The sequence below is a fragment of the Gossypium hirsutum genome, chromosome A08, assembly GCF_007990345.1.
Source record: "Gossypium hirsutum isolate 1008001.06 chromosome A08, Gossypium_hirsutum_v2.1, whole genome shotgun sequence".
Classification (NCBI taxonomy): domain Eukaryota; kingdom Viridiplantae; phylum Streptophyta; class Magnoliopsida; order Malvales; family Malvaceae; genus Gossypium; species Gossypium hirsutum.
Genome location: NC_053431.1, coordinates 65,432,281 through 65,449,240, shown reverse-complemented (window position 1 = coordinate 65,449,240; position 16,960 = coordinate 65,432,281). Strand labels below are relative to the sequence as shown.

The 16,960-nt window shown below is 34.4% G+C and overlaps 2 protein-coding genes across 3 annotated transcripts; both read left to right on the top strand.

Annotated features, from left to right (window-relative positions):
* Window positions 1-1,899: 1,899 nt before the first annotated feature.
* On the top strand, window positions 1,900-4,319 carry LOC121204595 (protein ROOT PRIMORDIUM DEFECTIVE 1). 2 transcript variants are annotated; one of them, XM_041074703.1, is made up of 2 exons: window positions 1,900-3,909; window positions 3,996-4,032. In XM_041074703.1, exon 1 carries the CDS (start codon window positions 2,189-2,191, stop codon window positions 3,551-3,553), a length of 1,365 nt encoding a protein of 454 aa, XP_040930637.1. In that variant the 5' UTR covers window positions 1,900-2,188; the 3' UTR covers window positions 3,554-3,909; window positions 3,996-4,032. The 2 variants fall into 2 exon arrangements, with proteins under 2 accessions (XP_040930637.1, XP_040930638.1); XM_041074704.1 differs by having other exon boundaries at window positions 1,965-3,909; window positions 4,020-4,319.
* Window positions 4,320-6,955: 2,636 nt separating this feature from the next.
* Window positions 6,956-12,194, top strand: LOC107906780 (E3 ubiquitin-protein ligase XBAT33). Its single transcript, XM_041074702.1, has 10 exons — window positions 6,956-7,617; window positions 7,738-7,797; window positions 8,368-8,439; window positions 8,597-8,781; window positions 9,065-9,225; window positions 9,313-9,371; window positions 9,450-9,496; window positions 9,611-9,754; window positions 10,816-10,907; window positions 11,258-12,194. Exons 1-10 carry the CDS (start codon window positions 7,441-7,443, stop codon window positions 11,791-11,793), a joined length of 1,533 nt encoding a protein of 510 aa, XP_040930636.1. The 5' UTR covers window positions 6,956-7,440; the 3' UTR covers window positions 11,794-12,194.
* Window positions 12,195-16,960: the final 4,766 nt, after the last annotated feature.

Genomic DNA, 16,960 nt, shown 5'->3' with positions numbered 1-16,960 from the left:
TTACAAGAATCTTCCAATTGGACTTGATAGACAACATATTAGTCTTTCAATTGGTTTGCTCATTTCCAATTTGACTAAGGACATGTTCAGGTTGTCTACTAATACAAGTTGTCTTTTGTATTACGATCTGACATGTGTATCAGTTAAACATTAAACAACTAATGAGTAACATTGCTTCCATTTTGCTTTGCGTCCAAAAATCATGTGAGGACAATGTACAAAGTATTAATGTAGTTTATGAATAATTTATTAACCAATCTGTTCAAAAAATTACAATTGTACTCAAACAAAAATACTACACTTAGGCACCAGATCCAACAAGTTATAGCTCCCGTAACTCGGATATGACAATCTGGTCAAAAAGAGGTGTTACATCTAGGATAATAATTAGGGTCTGGGTGGCTCTATATAATGCGTCCCCCTTGTAATTTATTAATTCATTCATTCTCTTTTGAGTTAATAATGTTCTCTTTAAGTTTCTCTCTTTAAGAATTTTTCTTGAGTTTTCTTTTAGAAAAGTTTTAACAATCTCTTTAGATTTTGAGAATCATCTTCAAGCTTTTTCTTGCCAATGTATCTTTCTTGGAGGAGAAATTAGAGTCTTTTGGAGAGAGGTTGTGGGTTCATCTTGTTTCAAAAGGTCTTTAGGACTTCTACATGCCATCTCTATCTTCTTCTATCTTTCTTCCTGCTTTTCTTTAGTTTTCCATTCGATTATTGTTTTTTTAAAACCTAATCTTTGTTTGATTTATTTATAGGTCTTAATCAACAAAGAAAAGATGTTCTCCCATCATTATACATCAAGAAACATTCAAAATTAGGAGTTCTGTTATTTTTTTGTTGATTTGAATTCTTTTGTTGTAAAACAATTTTTGTTTTGCTTAATTCTTCATTCTAACAAACTGCTTTGTTGATTGTGTTTCAGATCTAGTTGAAGGCCTTCTTTTGGTTCAAGAATGGTTTCATCTCCACTAAGAACCCTATTATATTCATTCTTGGACTTCTTGGCTGCCTTTTTTTCTTTTCTTCTTTGATTTTTTTTCATTCAATTGATCAAAACTAATCTGTTTTGTTTCTTTCTTTTTTTTCATATATGAATTCACAACCTCTTTTCACCAAGATTAGTCCAAAACACTCTTATTTGCTTAGATCTTCATCATACTATGTTGGCTGAATCTTCTTTGATTATTATCTTATGTTTTTTCTTTCGGTTCTTTGCTTTATTATTCATATTTGCTCATAATTCTTTGTTTTGTTATCTTGACAATCCTAATTCGGCTAGAACTTATCAAGAACAAGTCTTTACATAGCTGAATTGGACTCTTTCTCAAGAACCCTAATTTGATTCGAATTTCTTGCTCATTTTTTTTTCTTAATTATTTGTTTTAGTTGTTGCCCTTTTAATTATTTGATCTAACTTGGATTGTTTGCGTTTTCAGGTTGTGTCAACCTCAAAGTTTTCTTCATTCCTTTCGAGTCCTAACCCAAATCTATGACTTAGATAAATTTACGATGATGTTCCGCACGCGTCCTTATCAGAATCCTAGAGATGAATACGCCCATTTAAGTTAAGAAAATTTTAACTATTAACAAAGAGATGTATGAGTTATATAACAAAATATAAATATTATGGATTATTTGGTAATGTAACATTATCTCTATTCTATTATTAATAAAATAAAATTTCTCTAGCTTTTGTACACAATTTTTGCATAAAATTATATTAGTGTCATATATTATTATTTTTAATAATGATATTTAAATTCATTATTTATATTATTTTTATAACATTTAAAATAAAAATTAATTTATATTTTTAAAATATAATAAATTATAAATTATAAATTAATTTAATATATTTTTATTGATATATACAACTAGTTGCCACATGGTACGACTAAAACACCTAGATTTAACGAAACAAAGAATATGAGTGTAGCTAATTCAGAAAAAAGAAAAAAAAAAGAAAAAAGAAATGAGTGTAGCTGAGGTTAGGCCTGTGGATTATTAGATTTGCTTTAAACCCACGATGAAGGCACCCCTATTTTGGATCCAGTCGAGTCCATGTCACATTCTTGAAAAGAGTCCGCCGAGTAACAGACGCTTTCTTCTTTTTCGTTAGTTTCAAAATCTGTGCCACTTGCCGGAGCTCAAAAACCCTAAACCCGGAATCAATCAATCTCATACAATGCTGGTGTTCTTCTCTTACACTTGCAATCTCCTCAAACCCAGAAGCCCGTCGCCTCTCCCTTTCACCTCCATAATGCTCATGTCCCAGTCCACCTCTATCCCTAAAAAACAGGACAGAGTACGCGACCACGGTTTCGACAACTACATGGAAGTGGAGAAAAAGACCCGGAAAGTCCTCAAATTCCAATCTCTCATTCTTTCCCAGCCAAGTCAAACCTTGCCCATCTCTCGTTTCGACTCTCTCGCTCGTCGCCTTGGTCTCGGCTTCAAAGAAAACGAAGCCGCTGCTTATCTCCTTAAATTCCCCCACGTTTTCGAAATCTACGAGCACCCTGTTCTCAGAATCCTCTTTTGCAGGCTAACCCAGAAGGCCCTTCTCCAAATTGAGCAAGAAAAACAAGCACTCCATGCCCAGTTACCTGATGTCGTCACCCGGTTAAGGAAGTTGGTTATGATGTCGAACACGGGCCGTTTGAGACTGGAACACGTTCGGATTGCCAGGAAAGAATTTGGGTTGCCTGATGATTTTGAGTACTCGGTAATTCTCAAATACCCTGAATTTTTTAGATTGTTTGATGCTCGAGATACTAGGAATAAGTACATTGAGATTGTTGAAAGAGATCCCGAGTTAGCTATTTGTGCCATAGAGAAAGTTAGAGAGAGAGAGTACAGAGAAAAAGGACTTGACGCTGAGGATGTTAGGTTCTCATTTCTTGTTAACTTTCCGCCTGGGTTTAAGATTGGTAAGTATTACAGGATTGCAGTTTGGAAGTGGCAACGGGTTCCGTATTGGTCTCCTTATGAGAACGTATCTGGTTATGACTTGAGGTCATTGGAAGCTCTGAAGAGGATGGAAAAGAGGGCAGTGGCAACTATTCATGAGTTGCTGTCATTGACTGTGGAGAAGAAGATTTCTTTGGAGAGGATTGCGCATTTTAGGATGGCGATGAATTTGCCTAAAAAGTTGAAGGATTTTCTGCTTCAGCATCAGGGAATATTTTATGTTTCAACTAGGGGGAATTATGGGAAGCTTCATACAGTGTTTCTTAGGGAAGCTTATAGGAAGGGGGAGTTAACTGAGCCAAATGATTTGTATTTGGCGAGAAGGAAGTTGGGCGAGTTAGTTTTGCTAAGTTCTAGGAAGGCAATGGTGGATAAGGAACTGGTTAGCTATAGGAGGGATACGGAAGTTGATGACATAGTGTGTGTTAGACCAGACTATATGGAAACTGACTTGAAAGATTTTGGGGTTGAATATGAAATAGAGCACGATGAAGAAGGAAATGATAGTTTAGATTCTGATTTTGTTTCTGATGACATAGATGAGACTGAATATTTGGATGAAAAGGAGGATACCGTTTAAGTGAATGACAAGGCCTAAATTCTGTTAGTTATTGTCATTGTTAATTTTGAAACAGTGAACTTATAATTAGCCAGACTTTACAATGGAAGACCACTCTTTACATTCATTAACATTAAGAGGACATTTTGGATTAAGGATAGTTTTTTGGATCTGTAGAGTGCAATGGATTTCTTTGTTGTTGGTGGAAGTAGCATTTCTATGTTAATGGACTATTGAAGAAGCCGAAGGCATCTATTGTGCAATTCTTCTTGCCTGTGTTAGTCACCAATGCAAGATGTTGGTGGAAATTTCAGCAGGTAAATTGAAATAAGAAGCTCCCTGAAGATTTTGCACCATTAAGTTGCTACTGCTATAGTGTAAGTGCCACAAGTCTCTTATTTTTGCCCTCCCTTCCCTCCATCTGCGTTTTAATGTTCTGTTCACCCTTTCAAATTCTGTACAGGTGTTCTTTCTTTCTGTTTGGCAGGAAGAGAAACCAAGAAAAATATTGGTCAGGGTTAAGCAGATGGATGGGTGTTCTACTACACAGGAAAGCAGGCCTTTGGCTTGAAGTAGGTGTCCCTGTTCCATGATAAAGCGTATTGGCTTTTTATTTACATTTTCCTGTCTTGAGTTCTTTTGCAGAGACTAGATAATAGTGAGTCATTACAAATGTAGAATAGGGTCTGATTAAATACTAGTATTTCTGCTGCAAATGACACATTATATCCTGTTCCTTGAGCGCTTAAGGTTTTAAGGAGATAAATATGGTGGTTTTTAAAGAAAACCGTTAGCTTAAAGTTTTATTTTATCATTTCTGGCAACCTTGGAATGAACTGCAAGAGGAATTGGCTTATCTGGTCAAACAAACTGGAATGCTTTCTTCTAATTAGCATCGTATAAAGTTTGCATATTCTCTAGTTAGAAGAATTTGTTTTTATCATACTAGTTTGGCTTTCAAGTTCTAAGCAAAATACAGTCCTGATGGAGTTTGTAGATGAAAGTTATATTGATTGGATTATATTGAGTCTTGATGAGATGAATGTAGAGATGCAAAAATTCTGTGGTTTGGTGAGTGGTAACAGCTCAAAGTATGATGCTGGGTAAGGAGTCTTCCAGTACCTATATCCTACTTCTTATGACATGAGGTTGATCATATTGTAGTATTAGTCTAGAAGAAATTAGGTACACAAGAAGTCTGACAGGGCTGCACGAGATTTTGGGATTTGAATTGAAGCTCAAATTCTAACAATGTCCACAAGTCACTAGGAGACCATATGGTGTTTCTTATAGACCTGGGATTTAATTCCTTGTGATAAAGGAAAAGAGTTTTGTTTTACAGCACAACTTTTTTCCAGCCAAGTAATATGCAGGAGGAGAAAATTCTTGTTTTCCAATTCAGAAGATTCTTTTTATCACAGCTTATATAAAGCTGTTTTTTTTATTCCTCAATTGCTTTAGCATAACAAGTTAGTCCATATGAGTGGACCAGAAGATGATGTCTGCCAAAAGTCATGGGTCAGAAATTGGTTGGTTTGGTTTGAAAATCAAGAGCGAAAAATATCTTAAAAAACAAACAAACTATAGTTTGTGTCACGTATGTGTCAAGTATTAGGTTTGAAATCTGGATGAGTCTTCATAATCCCACGTGTGAGCACTGAAAACAACAGACACCAACATAGTCTTTGATGAGTATAAACTTGATTCTTGAGAATTATGAATTGGATATTTCTTTGTATACAGTTGACACCAGACACACTCAGTCAGAATCCCTGGCCCTGTAACAAGGGTTGCCCTATCACAGGTAGAAGGCGTCAGCCTGGCCACTTCATTAATTTTTCAACTAATGGTTCTTAGCAGGTTGTGATTGTGATAACAATTTGGATGGCGAAAGCTTTTGTTGCTTTGCATTTGTGTTACGCAAGGCATAATTTTATACTTTGAAATAACAACACTGATTACAGGTTTGATTATTAACCCCCTTATTATTATTATTTTTCATTATCTTGGATAGTGATTTTGTTGTGAAAAACTTTAATAATTTATTGAAAATTTCATGTAACTGGATAATTAACTAAATATTAGGAATTATGGCTGAAAAGGAGCATTGTCATTTTGATTTGAATTTAATATCGAACAAGGGTTGTAGGGACATTTTATTTGAATAAATGTGCAATGCATCTTGTTCATTATTAATTTATCTTTTAATAAATTAGGAACCGACCATCTTTCATGTTTTCAAACGTGTCTTGGTCTACTATTTTTGTCTTTGTTTTACCGATTATCATGGGACATATTTAAATTAGTTATAACAAATTATCTTATACAATCGACGTATACTAATCAATGAAATCTGAAATTGACATTACATTTTAATAAATTCATATAATTTAGTTGGGATTGAACGAATGAGCTCAAAAATAATGTTTGTGTTATATTTTAAGATGTATATATATTTCTTATAATTTGAGAGGAAAATGGGATTATTTGAAATTGAACTCAAGTTATGATGTACTTTTTGTGATAAGACTTTTGCTATTAGACCAAGTTGGTGACAATTATAATGTGTTTTTAATTGATGGGTTGGGGGTGTCATTTTGTGGTTTTCGCGTAGACGTCCCACGATCCCACCATCAGCACCCAAAGTCCTAAACCCCTATGTACATATTTTGAGGGCTAATCTAGTGTCTAATCTGCTCACGTGAAACCATTCAGCAGCAGCCGTCAGATTATCATCATGAAACCAAAGGTAATTCGAAGCACAGTACGTATGATCCAGATTATGATGACCTGTGAAGTAACAGATAGTTTTCTTTCGGCAGTCTCGAGGACGCACGCGCTTCCGCACCCTCTAAGTTTGAACACCAGGTGGCCCCTACCTGGACTCAACGGCCACTGTTAATGACTCAAGCGTCTAGCCTTTAAGGCTCCATTTGCTACTCTTTTTTTTTTTAGGTTGTTTCACTTTAATCTAAAGTTGGGTTAAATAAGGTAAAAATATGATAAAAATCATTGTTTTCATTTTCACTTTTTATTTTAAAAAATAGTTTTTCTACATTACATAAAAGACAAATTTTTAAAATTTATTATTTGATTTAATGTCTAATAATTATTTTTTTGAGTGGAGAGAATAAAATGTAATCTAATTTTTATCATAAAGGCTTCCATCTTAAATAATTATAAATTTGATATCCATTAATTTTTTTTCTTTTTATTTTATGTAACGTAATTTATTTGGCAATATTTTTTATTTGGCTAAAATGATAATAGTTTATGTATATTTACAGATTTTAAGCAAATGGGCACACTAATTTTAACATGACTTGTTATTGCACCTATTTTGTGACTTGATAGAAGCAAGTAAAATAAATAGTATTTCTACTATAACAATTTTTATTTGCCAGACCCTACTATTAGTCAAAGAATTCAGCTTTTTTTTCGCTTTGAAAATTTCGATTTTATGAGAAAAATTAATAATCCATCACATGTTTTAAATATATTTTATTAAGAGAAGTGTTAGTCTTTTAATAATTAAAAAATATAGGAAGGAAATTTGGTAAAATTAAACCAACTAAAAAAAAGAGAGTTAAGAATATAATTTCAGTTTTGGGAACAAGACACACCTACAGTGCCTGTTTCTTTCTCCTCCATTTGTCCTAAAAAAGCAGCAATATCTGAACTAACAACACACCTTCGAAAGAGAAGAAGCCACGCCATCCCCGCTCCCATTTTTCTGAACGACTCCTACTTTTTGCATTATTACTTGGAAAAAGAGAGCAAAACACGAAAATCCCACCACCCCACTGCTAAAACTACATCTTTTAAATTTAAATTTTGTTCTCTTCTACTACAGTTGACCTAATATCAATTCCCATACAAAATAATAATAACAATAAGAAATAAAAGATATGGGGAATTCGTTTGGGTGCTCAGCTTCAGGGGAGAGATTAGTTTCGGCAGCGAGAGATGGGGATTTGGTGGAAGCCAAGATGCTCTTGGATTGCAATCCTTGTCTTGCTAAGTATTCCACTTTTGGGGGCCTTAATTCTCCTCTTCATTTCGCTGCTGCCAAAGGCCACAATGAGGTTTCTTTCTTCTTTTTCTTTTCTTCTGTTTTAATTTTTAACCTATTTTCCCCCTGGAAAGCTTTTTTTTTTAATTAGATATTGACTTCATGTTTTATTTCTATGGTGGGCTTTTGTTAGATTGTTGCTTTATTGCTTGAGAATGGAGCTGATGTTAATTCCCGGAATTACTGTGGCCAGGTAACTGTTTTTTTTAATATATACTCTTTATCTTTTTTAAAAAAAAAATTGAGAATGGGTTTTTGGACGGTAGTTTTATTTGTGCAGATCTTTTAGCTGTGGATTTAGTTCTGATTTTGGACTTCCTATGTAGTTTTGAAAATTTTGGAATTTGATTGCATGAATTTGGGATTTTGGATTCAAAATTGGAGCTAGATACCATATTTTGAAAGAACATTCTTCTGGTCGGCTACCTTTCTAACTTTCTAAAGATTCTACTGTATTGGTTCTAATACTTCGTTTAACATGATTTTAGATTCCAAATCTGTGTCCGTGGAAACCCAAAGTTAGCTTCAATGAAACTAGACTGTAAATTCTGCTCTTCGATAAGCAACAAATGGGACCGATCTGCAGTATAACTAACTTTTAATTATTATTTTTATGTTTGAATTTGAAAGACGGCATTGATGCAAGCCAAAGTTAGCTTCAATGAAACTAGACTGTAAATTCTGCTCTTCGATAAGCAACAAATGGGACCGATCTGCAGTATAACTAACTTTTAATTATTATTTTTATGTTTGAATTTGAAAGACGGCATTGATGCAAGCGTGTAGATACGGGCACTGGGAGGTTGTGCAGACCCTTTTGCTCTTCAGATGCAATGTGAGTTCCATTTTTTTTTTCTTTTATGAACTTCTTTAGTTACTCACAAAATATGACTACTTAACGGTTTTGTAGTTATAACTGGATAATTTCTTTGTTAACTTTTTCAAATGCTTGTTGATTAGTTGATTGTTGTTGTTTATTTACTTCCTTGTAGGTTACCAGGGCAGATTATCTAAGTGGAAGAACTGCTCTCCATTTTTCTGCTGTAAATGGACATGTACGGTGCATAACACTTCTTGTAGCTGATTTTGTTCCTAATGCTCCTTTTGAAGCTATGAACAACCAAATTGAAGGTGAAAAGGGGGACGGTTCTACTGTGAGAAACAAAAATGATCAAAGGTGTGTTTTATTAATTCCTTAACAACCATTTTTTCTGGCTGACTCTGATTTGAATTAAATGGAGAAGTAGGTCTGGGATCTATTGCATGTAATATTGTAAAAAAGATTAATCAGGAAGGAAAAGTTCATTTCCAGCAAAAGCTTACTTTTGGAATGTGAAAAGAATTGATTCTCATAATAGGCATATTTCTCCTAGTGATTTCAATTGCTAAGGAATTACTCAAAGCGTTGATAGCAGTTCTTGAGCTATTGTCGTGCTAATTATGCTACTTACGATTTGCAGTGCACTATCAAAGTTTGTAAATAAGGCAGCTGATGGCGGGAATACTGCTCTTCATATGGCTGCATTAAATGGGCATTTTGATTGTGTGCAGCTTTTGTTAGACCTTCACGCCAATGTATCTGCCGTCACATTTCATTATGGAAGATCAATGGATTTAATAGGTATGATTTCTTTTTTATTTTTTCCATGGACGATTGCCTTTCATTTTAACTTGTGGGTGATATGGTTACCGGGTTTTCTTTGAGCAGGAGCTGGAAGTACTCCTTTGCATTATGCTGCCTGTGGGGGAAACTTGAAATGTTGCCAGGCAAGACTTAGAAGCAATGTTTTTGCACCCATAGATAATTTCTCTTGAATTGGAATTATTTTATTTTATTGTTTGCAGATCCTTCTAGCAAGAGGAGCCAGTCGGTTGACTTTGAACTGCAATGGGTAAATGACTTATTGATCTCCTTCTGTTTAGATTTTTTTTCTTTGGTCTTCAAGCATGGCTGTTATTTCTGTTTTTCACCCATAATGGCTAACTGAGTTATCTGTATTTCTCAGGTGGCTGCCACTTGATGTTGCCAGGATGTGGGGTCGTCATTGGCTTGAGCCCTTGCTGGCACCTAATTCTGATACCACAATACCTAGATTTCCTTCTTCCAACTACTTGTCTTTGCCTCTTTCGAGTTTACTTAACATAGCAAGGTAACCCTGTGACTACCATGGCCTACAATCTAGGTTCTCAGATTTTGCTAGTTTTCAATCACTGTCAAACAGTTATCACACAATGTTTCTTTGAAAAGAAAAAAAAATGGCAATCTTGATATTTTGAAGTTGGCCAAACTTGAAGAGAGAGCTTCATTGGTGGCAGATATGACGGTGATTTGATATATTATACATACTTCTAAACGATGTTGAAATTTATTGCGAGAAATAAAATAAAATTAATGTGATTCTTAATCTAATATTTGCTTGGTTTGGCTGCTGCAAGTTAATTTCCTTTATTTTCTCGTATGATGCAAGAACTGCCATTTCTTAGGATTGAAACTTTTAGATGATACAGAACTGGTTTATTATATAAACTTCTATGTGATGGTATAGGAATAATCATCTAGCTTTGGCCAGTAGTTTCTTCCTTGTTGCGCATCAAAATTAGCTGTCTTGTGTGTCATGTCTAAATCATAACGTGTAGCTTCATTTTAATATGCAAAGTTTGGTGTTAGATAATTTGTTGATCCTGAAGAGTGTGACTGTTTAAGCTCCATTTGTAAAGATTGGTCAGTTCTTCCTGTTTTCCTGTTTTAAATATGAAAACTTTTAAAACCTTATCTTGCTTGGAGAGTGGAACTAAGTGACCTCAGATTATATTATGGAGTTGCCTAAATTGGTAAAAGGGTCATGCTTTGTCTTAACTTCTCCTAGGAGAGCCTATATTACATTCAAACACTGTTGATTCGCAGGACTTCCCCATTTCTCAAGTTTTCTGTTTTTACTATTCTTGCTGTTGGATGTTATCGGCAGTAATGACTTACCAATGGAGTATGGACTATGAAAGACTAGAAAATAAGACCTGAAATTTGTTTGCTGTTATTTCAAGCACTTATTTCTAAAATGCTATCTGTGTCTTAATCCAGCAAATTACCCTTAATGCCTAAAACTTTAGTTGTTCAATGAGCTCCTCGGATGATAATACTTTGATCTTTAGGTTTGTCAATGAGCTAAAAAGATTTATTGTTAGAAGCCTTCTTTCTGATTATATTTTGCAGAGAATGTGGGTTGCAGTCCCCAACAACCCCCTTGGATGATGCTGACACTTGTGCCGTCTGCCTTGAAAGAGTATGTTGTGTTGCTGCTGAAGGTACGTCTTCAACTTGCTGTTTCCATAAATTTGGTTAGCATTCTCTCTTCTTTTCCTTGAAAAATATGCTGGCAGAAAGTAGCAAACTGCTTTGATCATTTTATGTTCATTAATTTTATTTGATCTTAGCATCATTTTTTGTGACTTCATGAGCATGATCTCTCTGGTCTTCCAGCTGGCACCAAGTAGGGGTGTTGGAATTAGAATTTACTTTTAATGGCATAGCATCAAAAAACTTAATGTTATAGCGAGTTAGGAGGAAAGCTGGTGAATACATCCATATAGTTAAACCTGGTGCTAGTGTTTTTACAAATACAAGGGCTCTCTCATCAATTCATTTATCTTTTCAGGATGTGGGCATGAGTTATGCGTAAGGTGTGCACTCTATCTTTGCTCAACAAGCCACATTCCCTCCAATATCGTGGCCCCACCGGGGTCTATTCCGTGCCCACTTTGTAGACATGGCATTCTCTCCTTCGTCAAATTGCCCATTTCGCCGGTAAAAGAAAATAGGCTACATGTATCCCTTGGCCTTTGTACATCGTGCATGCTTCATCCCTGTGATGCAGATTGCGCATCACCTGCTTCAGAGATCCGAAAGAATCGTGTTGCATCAGTTTCTTCGGATATTTTCTGTCCAGTTACCTGTAGTCCATTTCCTTCTGTTGCCATCCCTTTGTGCACCTGCAACGATGGTCCTTGGCCCTCGTTTGAAAGTGGAGAGACAGAAATGCAAGATGGATCTCCAAGACGTTCACAATCTACATCGATCGAGCAGGATAAAATTGAAGGACCGAGACTGGAGAGAACAACCTGTTCAAACATGTTCTGGGGCAGGAGGAGCTGCAGTAGAGAGCATCAATGCAATTCAGAAATAAATGCTTGATTAATTTCATCCGTGGTTGATCGATCTATTCTACAGAGAAGCTTCATTCTTAGGTTCCATTCTGAGATGAACAATTCCCAGTCTGCGAACAGAGCTGGATTTACGACAGGGACAATGCTCCTTGCTGAAATCCTGTTTTTCTCCTTTTTTTTTTAGTAGTATTCTGTAATTATTACAAGTTTTCAAGAAAGTTTCAGTTTTGCTTCTACTGAAATTTAATTAGTATTCCACCTTTCCATTTTAATGTTAGAGAAGTGGCTAGTAGTACTGAAGCCAAACCCTAAATACATGAAAAAACATAAATTTATTGTGAAAAGTTGTCTACGAAGATGGATATGATGCTTTCCTTAAATATTACTGTACACAAAACTTGAATTGTGAATTCTAAATTGATTTAGAAATTTGGAGTCAAATTTCAAGTTACAATTTCTTGATTTTTTTTCATTACAAAGAAAATGTTATCCAAAATTTTAGGTATTCTATGTTTACACTTAACTTTTAATGTTAGAGCACGTGGTAGTTGTACTAAGCAAAATCCTAGAAATGCATGAAAAAATGATTTATTGTAAAAGGTTGTGCACGAAGATGGATACGATGCTTTCCTTTGAATATTTTTGTACAAAAATATTGAATTTCTGAGTTATAAATTGTTTTGGAAATTTAGAGTTTTCGAGAAAGTAGGTGTAGATTTTGATAACTAGCATTTTATTTTTTTCCTTAAAATAAATAATATTATATTTTAAGAAATTATGTTATTAATTGTGAAACAAGTAGCATTGTCATTTCACTCAATATTTGTAACATTCTTTACACGTCCTGATTTATGGTACGAGTGGAAAGTGCTATTGAAGCACTTATAGGCTTCAATTAAAAAGTTTTTTTTATAAAAATTTTAGTTTCAAAACATATTAGTGTTCTTTAAACTAAATTAATCAAGTTTAAAAGGATATTGTATGACTAGAAACCATTTCGAGTCATTGAATACTTATGGGGCACATCTAAATCATATAACAATTGTTAAAAGCCCATAAACTTAAATCGAAGTCATTCAGATAGAGAGAAATGGGAGTTTGATCAAAATTTAAAACTTTAGACAATTTAAATAAACTCATATAAATAAATAAGAACACATTTTGAAGGCTTTAAAATCAACTTAAAACCATTTAGAAATATTTTTCAGTTGATAGGAGGTGCCCGAGGTTTAGTATGAGCTCCAAGGAGCTCAAAACGATCAAAACAGTGCACAGGCATTGTCTAAGAGGCTAGGTATCGATACCTAGTCCTTAAATTATAACATTTTAGCCACTGACATGTTTTAGTCCATACTAATGGTAAGAGTACTGGACTCTGGGCCACTGAAGTTGAAAATCGCCCAAATATCACCATATCATTTTAGCATGAAACAAAACATTATAAAACAAAACTTTAACTCATTTGGGCTCAAATACATGACATAAACATATCCAAATTGAAATGATACATATCTTGTTTAAATAAAACCCACAAAAGTTTCAAGTTTGTCTTTTAACTTTACAATTACTCAACTAATCTAAGTTTTGATATGCATGCCAATAATCAAACATGAATGGTATCTAAAAACTTAAAATACATGTTGAATTTGGTGTCCTAAGTGTAGTATATTCGTTTGTTAACTTGTAATTTTTTCAAACAAATTGGTTAATAAAATAATTCATAGATTACATTAATATACTTTGTATAATATCCTCATGTGGTTTTTGCATGCAAAGTAAAATAAAAGCAAATATTGACTCATTGGTTGTCTAATGTTTAAACTAATACTAAGCAGTATTACATGGTCAGATCGTAATACAAAAAGATAGCTATATTATTAGATGAACCTAAACATGTCCTTAATGTTTAATGTATTTCAGCTTATTTTACTTCAAATCTGTTAAAGCTTGTTCCTTTTATGTTTCTTGCTTTAGATTTCTTTGTTAAATGCTTTTGGTTTCATGCTATTTAATTTTTCTTACATAAAAATCTCAACTTTCACATTTTTCTCAAGCTTTATTTTCATGGCTTCTTTATTTTCCATTGTTATGTTTATTTTCTTAATTTTGTGCATGTATCGCTAAACCCCTTAAGGAGATTGGTTGATGAAGATGTGGATAAACTAAAATATTTGGAAAAAGGACTAAATTGTAACAAATTGGACTAATTTGAATAGAACTAAGAACTTAGGTAGTGACACCCCTAAGGGAATATCAATATAGCATGAGACCGAAAGGTAATTTTGTCACGCATCATTTGTTAGTCCTAGATTAATCGACGAGATCAGAAAATAAACTGGACCTAATCCGTTTAAGTCGATAAAATTGAGATCGGAAGATAAAATGGAACCACTTGGTAATTTACGCGATTTATGTCCTTAATTTGAGATTTGGTGAACCACATCGAAGTTAACTAACCCCCATTAGTCATTTGCTCGATAGTCCCTTTAGTTTACATTTCTTGCAATTTAGTCCCTAGAGTAGAATATTTAATTGTCTTGCAAACTTATCTTTTATGAATTGACGTAATATAAAATTGTATTAGTATCCATTTAGCCGCTATTATGTATGCTAGTTATTGCTCAATTTCCTTTTCCTTTGGGTTCGATCTTTGTAATACTTTGTTGTTTCATTGTAACATTATAAATATTATAACTGATCTGTACGCTTGTAGTAAAACTGGGCTTTAAAAATATATTCATAAATTTAGTGTTTTAATGTGCACGTGCGTAGCAGGTCACTATGGAGCTTCTCCCACATGGTCTTATACCTTCATGCCCTCTTGGTGTATTATCATATGATGCCATGGGGCCTCACCCACATGGTCTTACACATAACGTATTCGCTCGCAAGGTTGGGCCATAATCTGCCAGTCCGAATTGCAATAAAATTGCCTTACCAAAGGCATAAAAAATAAAGCTTTGTTTTCATAATGATTTGTCTGTTCGGCTAGCAATATACCTCCCCTGCAAGAGGCTACACAAACGAATCTCTTTCTCACCTTTTTACATAACCTAGAATTGTCAGGTATTGAACCCACATAATAGGAAAGTTCTAAGAAATGACTGCACACATGCCAACAACAACATTTTATATCACATAATGTCATATCATGCCGTATATTGTTCACTTTATTTATGTATTTTTAGATATCTGTTAAAAACATACATTTGCAGAATTACATGACATGCAAGAGTTAGGTTTAGAGACTCACTCGAGACCTAACTTAACCTTGGCCTAGAGTTTCCATTTCATATGTTCGTCCCAATCAGTAGCAACATCTACTTAAAACATCATAATATTTCCATTAGAATCCCTATTACAGACATTTTACTAACATTTCAACTACATGCGACCCCCATATAAGGCCTTCCTATAACACTCTTCCCTTCTATAATAGTAACATGTAAAGCTATAATACTTACCATAAGGCAGAATCATCTACTCATTAGACGAGATCTTAGTCCGATCTTAACGAATAAGAAGAAGAAAATGTTAAGGATAGAAAGAAGAACCTAAACATTAAGTAGAAAGAAAAACCATCTGAAATGGTCCCCTCCTATAAATATACTCTCGGGCCCCTTGATTTTCCTACCAAATTCAGTGTAGGTAAAAGAAAATCCAGCGAAGGCTAACCTCACTGTTGACCAGTCATGGCAAGATCAAATCAATTTAATTTACTCATATTGAGAGATGACCAACCATGTTGCTTGTGATGATTTGTTTAGTTTTCTAGTTATAGAGTACAAGTAATCTTTCATTCATTTTTCTACTCTACTTTTACTCTGATCTCTGTCTTCTGTTGTTGCAAAATCCCAACAACTCTCAACTAACTTGATAAGAGATCCAATTGAATAGTACTCATGAAATCAGGCGTACTATATCTTGGCGGAGACTCACATTTGGCATGGTCTTAAAGACAATTAAGTCTCCTAAAGCTTCCTCGTACACTTGATAGGCTCTTAGTGTTTAAACAGAAGTCTAGAGCGTAACCCCTTCATAGGCGTGCACTTTCTTAGGCGTAAGCTTTCTTCTCTTGGAAAAATCCTATGATCAATTCCTTAGATACTGCCAACGGGCGAATGCTTCAATGCTAGTATGCGCCAATATTAACTCACCATTAGGCCAATAGGGTGGCGGATTATGTTACCATAGCGCGTCCAACAGTCTACATTCCTACCTTACTCATATTTCTAGATTTGTCACTTTTCAGGGTGTGACATCTACCCATTTGGACACATAGTCAACAACCACCAAAATGTACCTGTTATCATACGAGGGAGGAGATGGACCAAAAAATTCAATGACCCATTCATCAAATAATTCTACCTTAAGAATATTACTTAAAGGTATCTTATTCATCCTTGATATATTTCCAACTCATTGGCACCGGGCACAATTTTTCACATAGGCGTACACATTATTAAATAGAGTTGGCCAATAAAATCTAACTTGCAACACCTTGGTTGCAATGTATTAACCTCCAAAATGTCCCTCACTTAGGGATCAATGACAATAATAAAGAATATTTAGTTACCTCACTCTCAGCTACACACCTTCTGATCATTTGATCTGCATATTGCTTAAACAAAAGTGGCTTTTCCCAGAAATAATACCTTGTGTTATGGAGTAATTTCTTCCTTTCTTGGAATGACATTTCGGGCTGCATTATTCCACTAGCAAAAAACTTAGTAGAAGCAACAAACCAAAGAATTTCATGAATTTGTCTTACCTCGAAGATATGCTTATCCAGAACATATCCATTGGCAGAAACAAAATAGTGAGATTCCTCTCATTGTTCTAGTCTTGACAAATGGTCTACCACATAATTCTCAACCCTCTTTCTATCCTGGGTCTCAAGATATAATTCTTGGAGTAAAAGTACCCATCGAATCAATCTTGGCTTAACATCTTTCTTTGCAAGCAAATATTTGATTGATGAATGATCCGTATAGACTATCACTTTAGTACCTAAAAGATAATAATTAAATTTATCAAAAGCAAAAACAATAGCAAGTAGTTCTCTTTTGGTTGCCGTATAATTTAACTGGCCCCTATCAAAGTTTGAATTGTGTAATAAATCAGATGGAAGACTTTGTTCCTCCATTGACCCATTATAGCTCCTATTGCGAAGCCATTAGTGCCACACATCAACT

Coding starts and splice junctions, on each gene's coding strand:
- LOC121204595 (XM_041074704.1), top strand. CDS start 2,189: ATGCTGGTGTTCTTCTCTTACACTTGCAATCTCCTCAAACCCAGAAGC.
- LOC107906780 (XM_041074702.1), top strand. CDS start 7,441: ATGGGGAATTCGTTTGGGTGCTCAGCTTCAGGGGAGAGATTAGTTTCG. Junction 8,782..9,064: donor AGAAACAAAAATGATCAAAG/GTGTGTTTTATT, acceptor TACGATTTGCAG/TGCACTATCAAAGTTTGTAA. Junction 9,226..9,312: donor AAGATCAATGGATTTAATAG/GTATGATTTCTT, acceptor TTCTTTGAGCAG/GAGCTGGAAGTACTCCTTTG.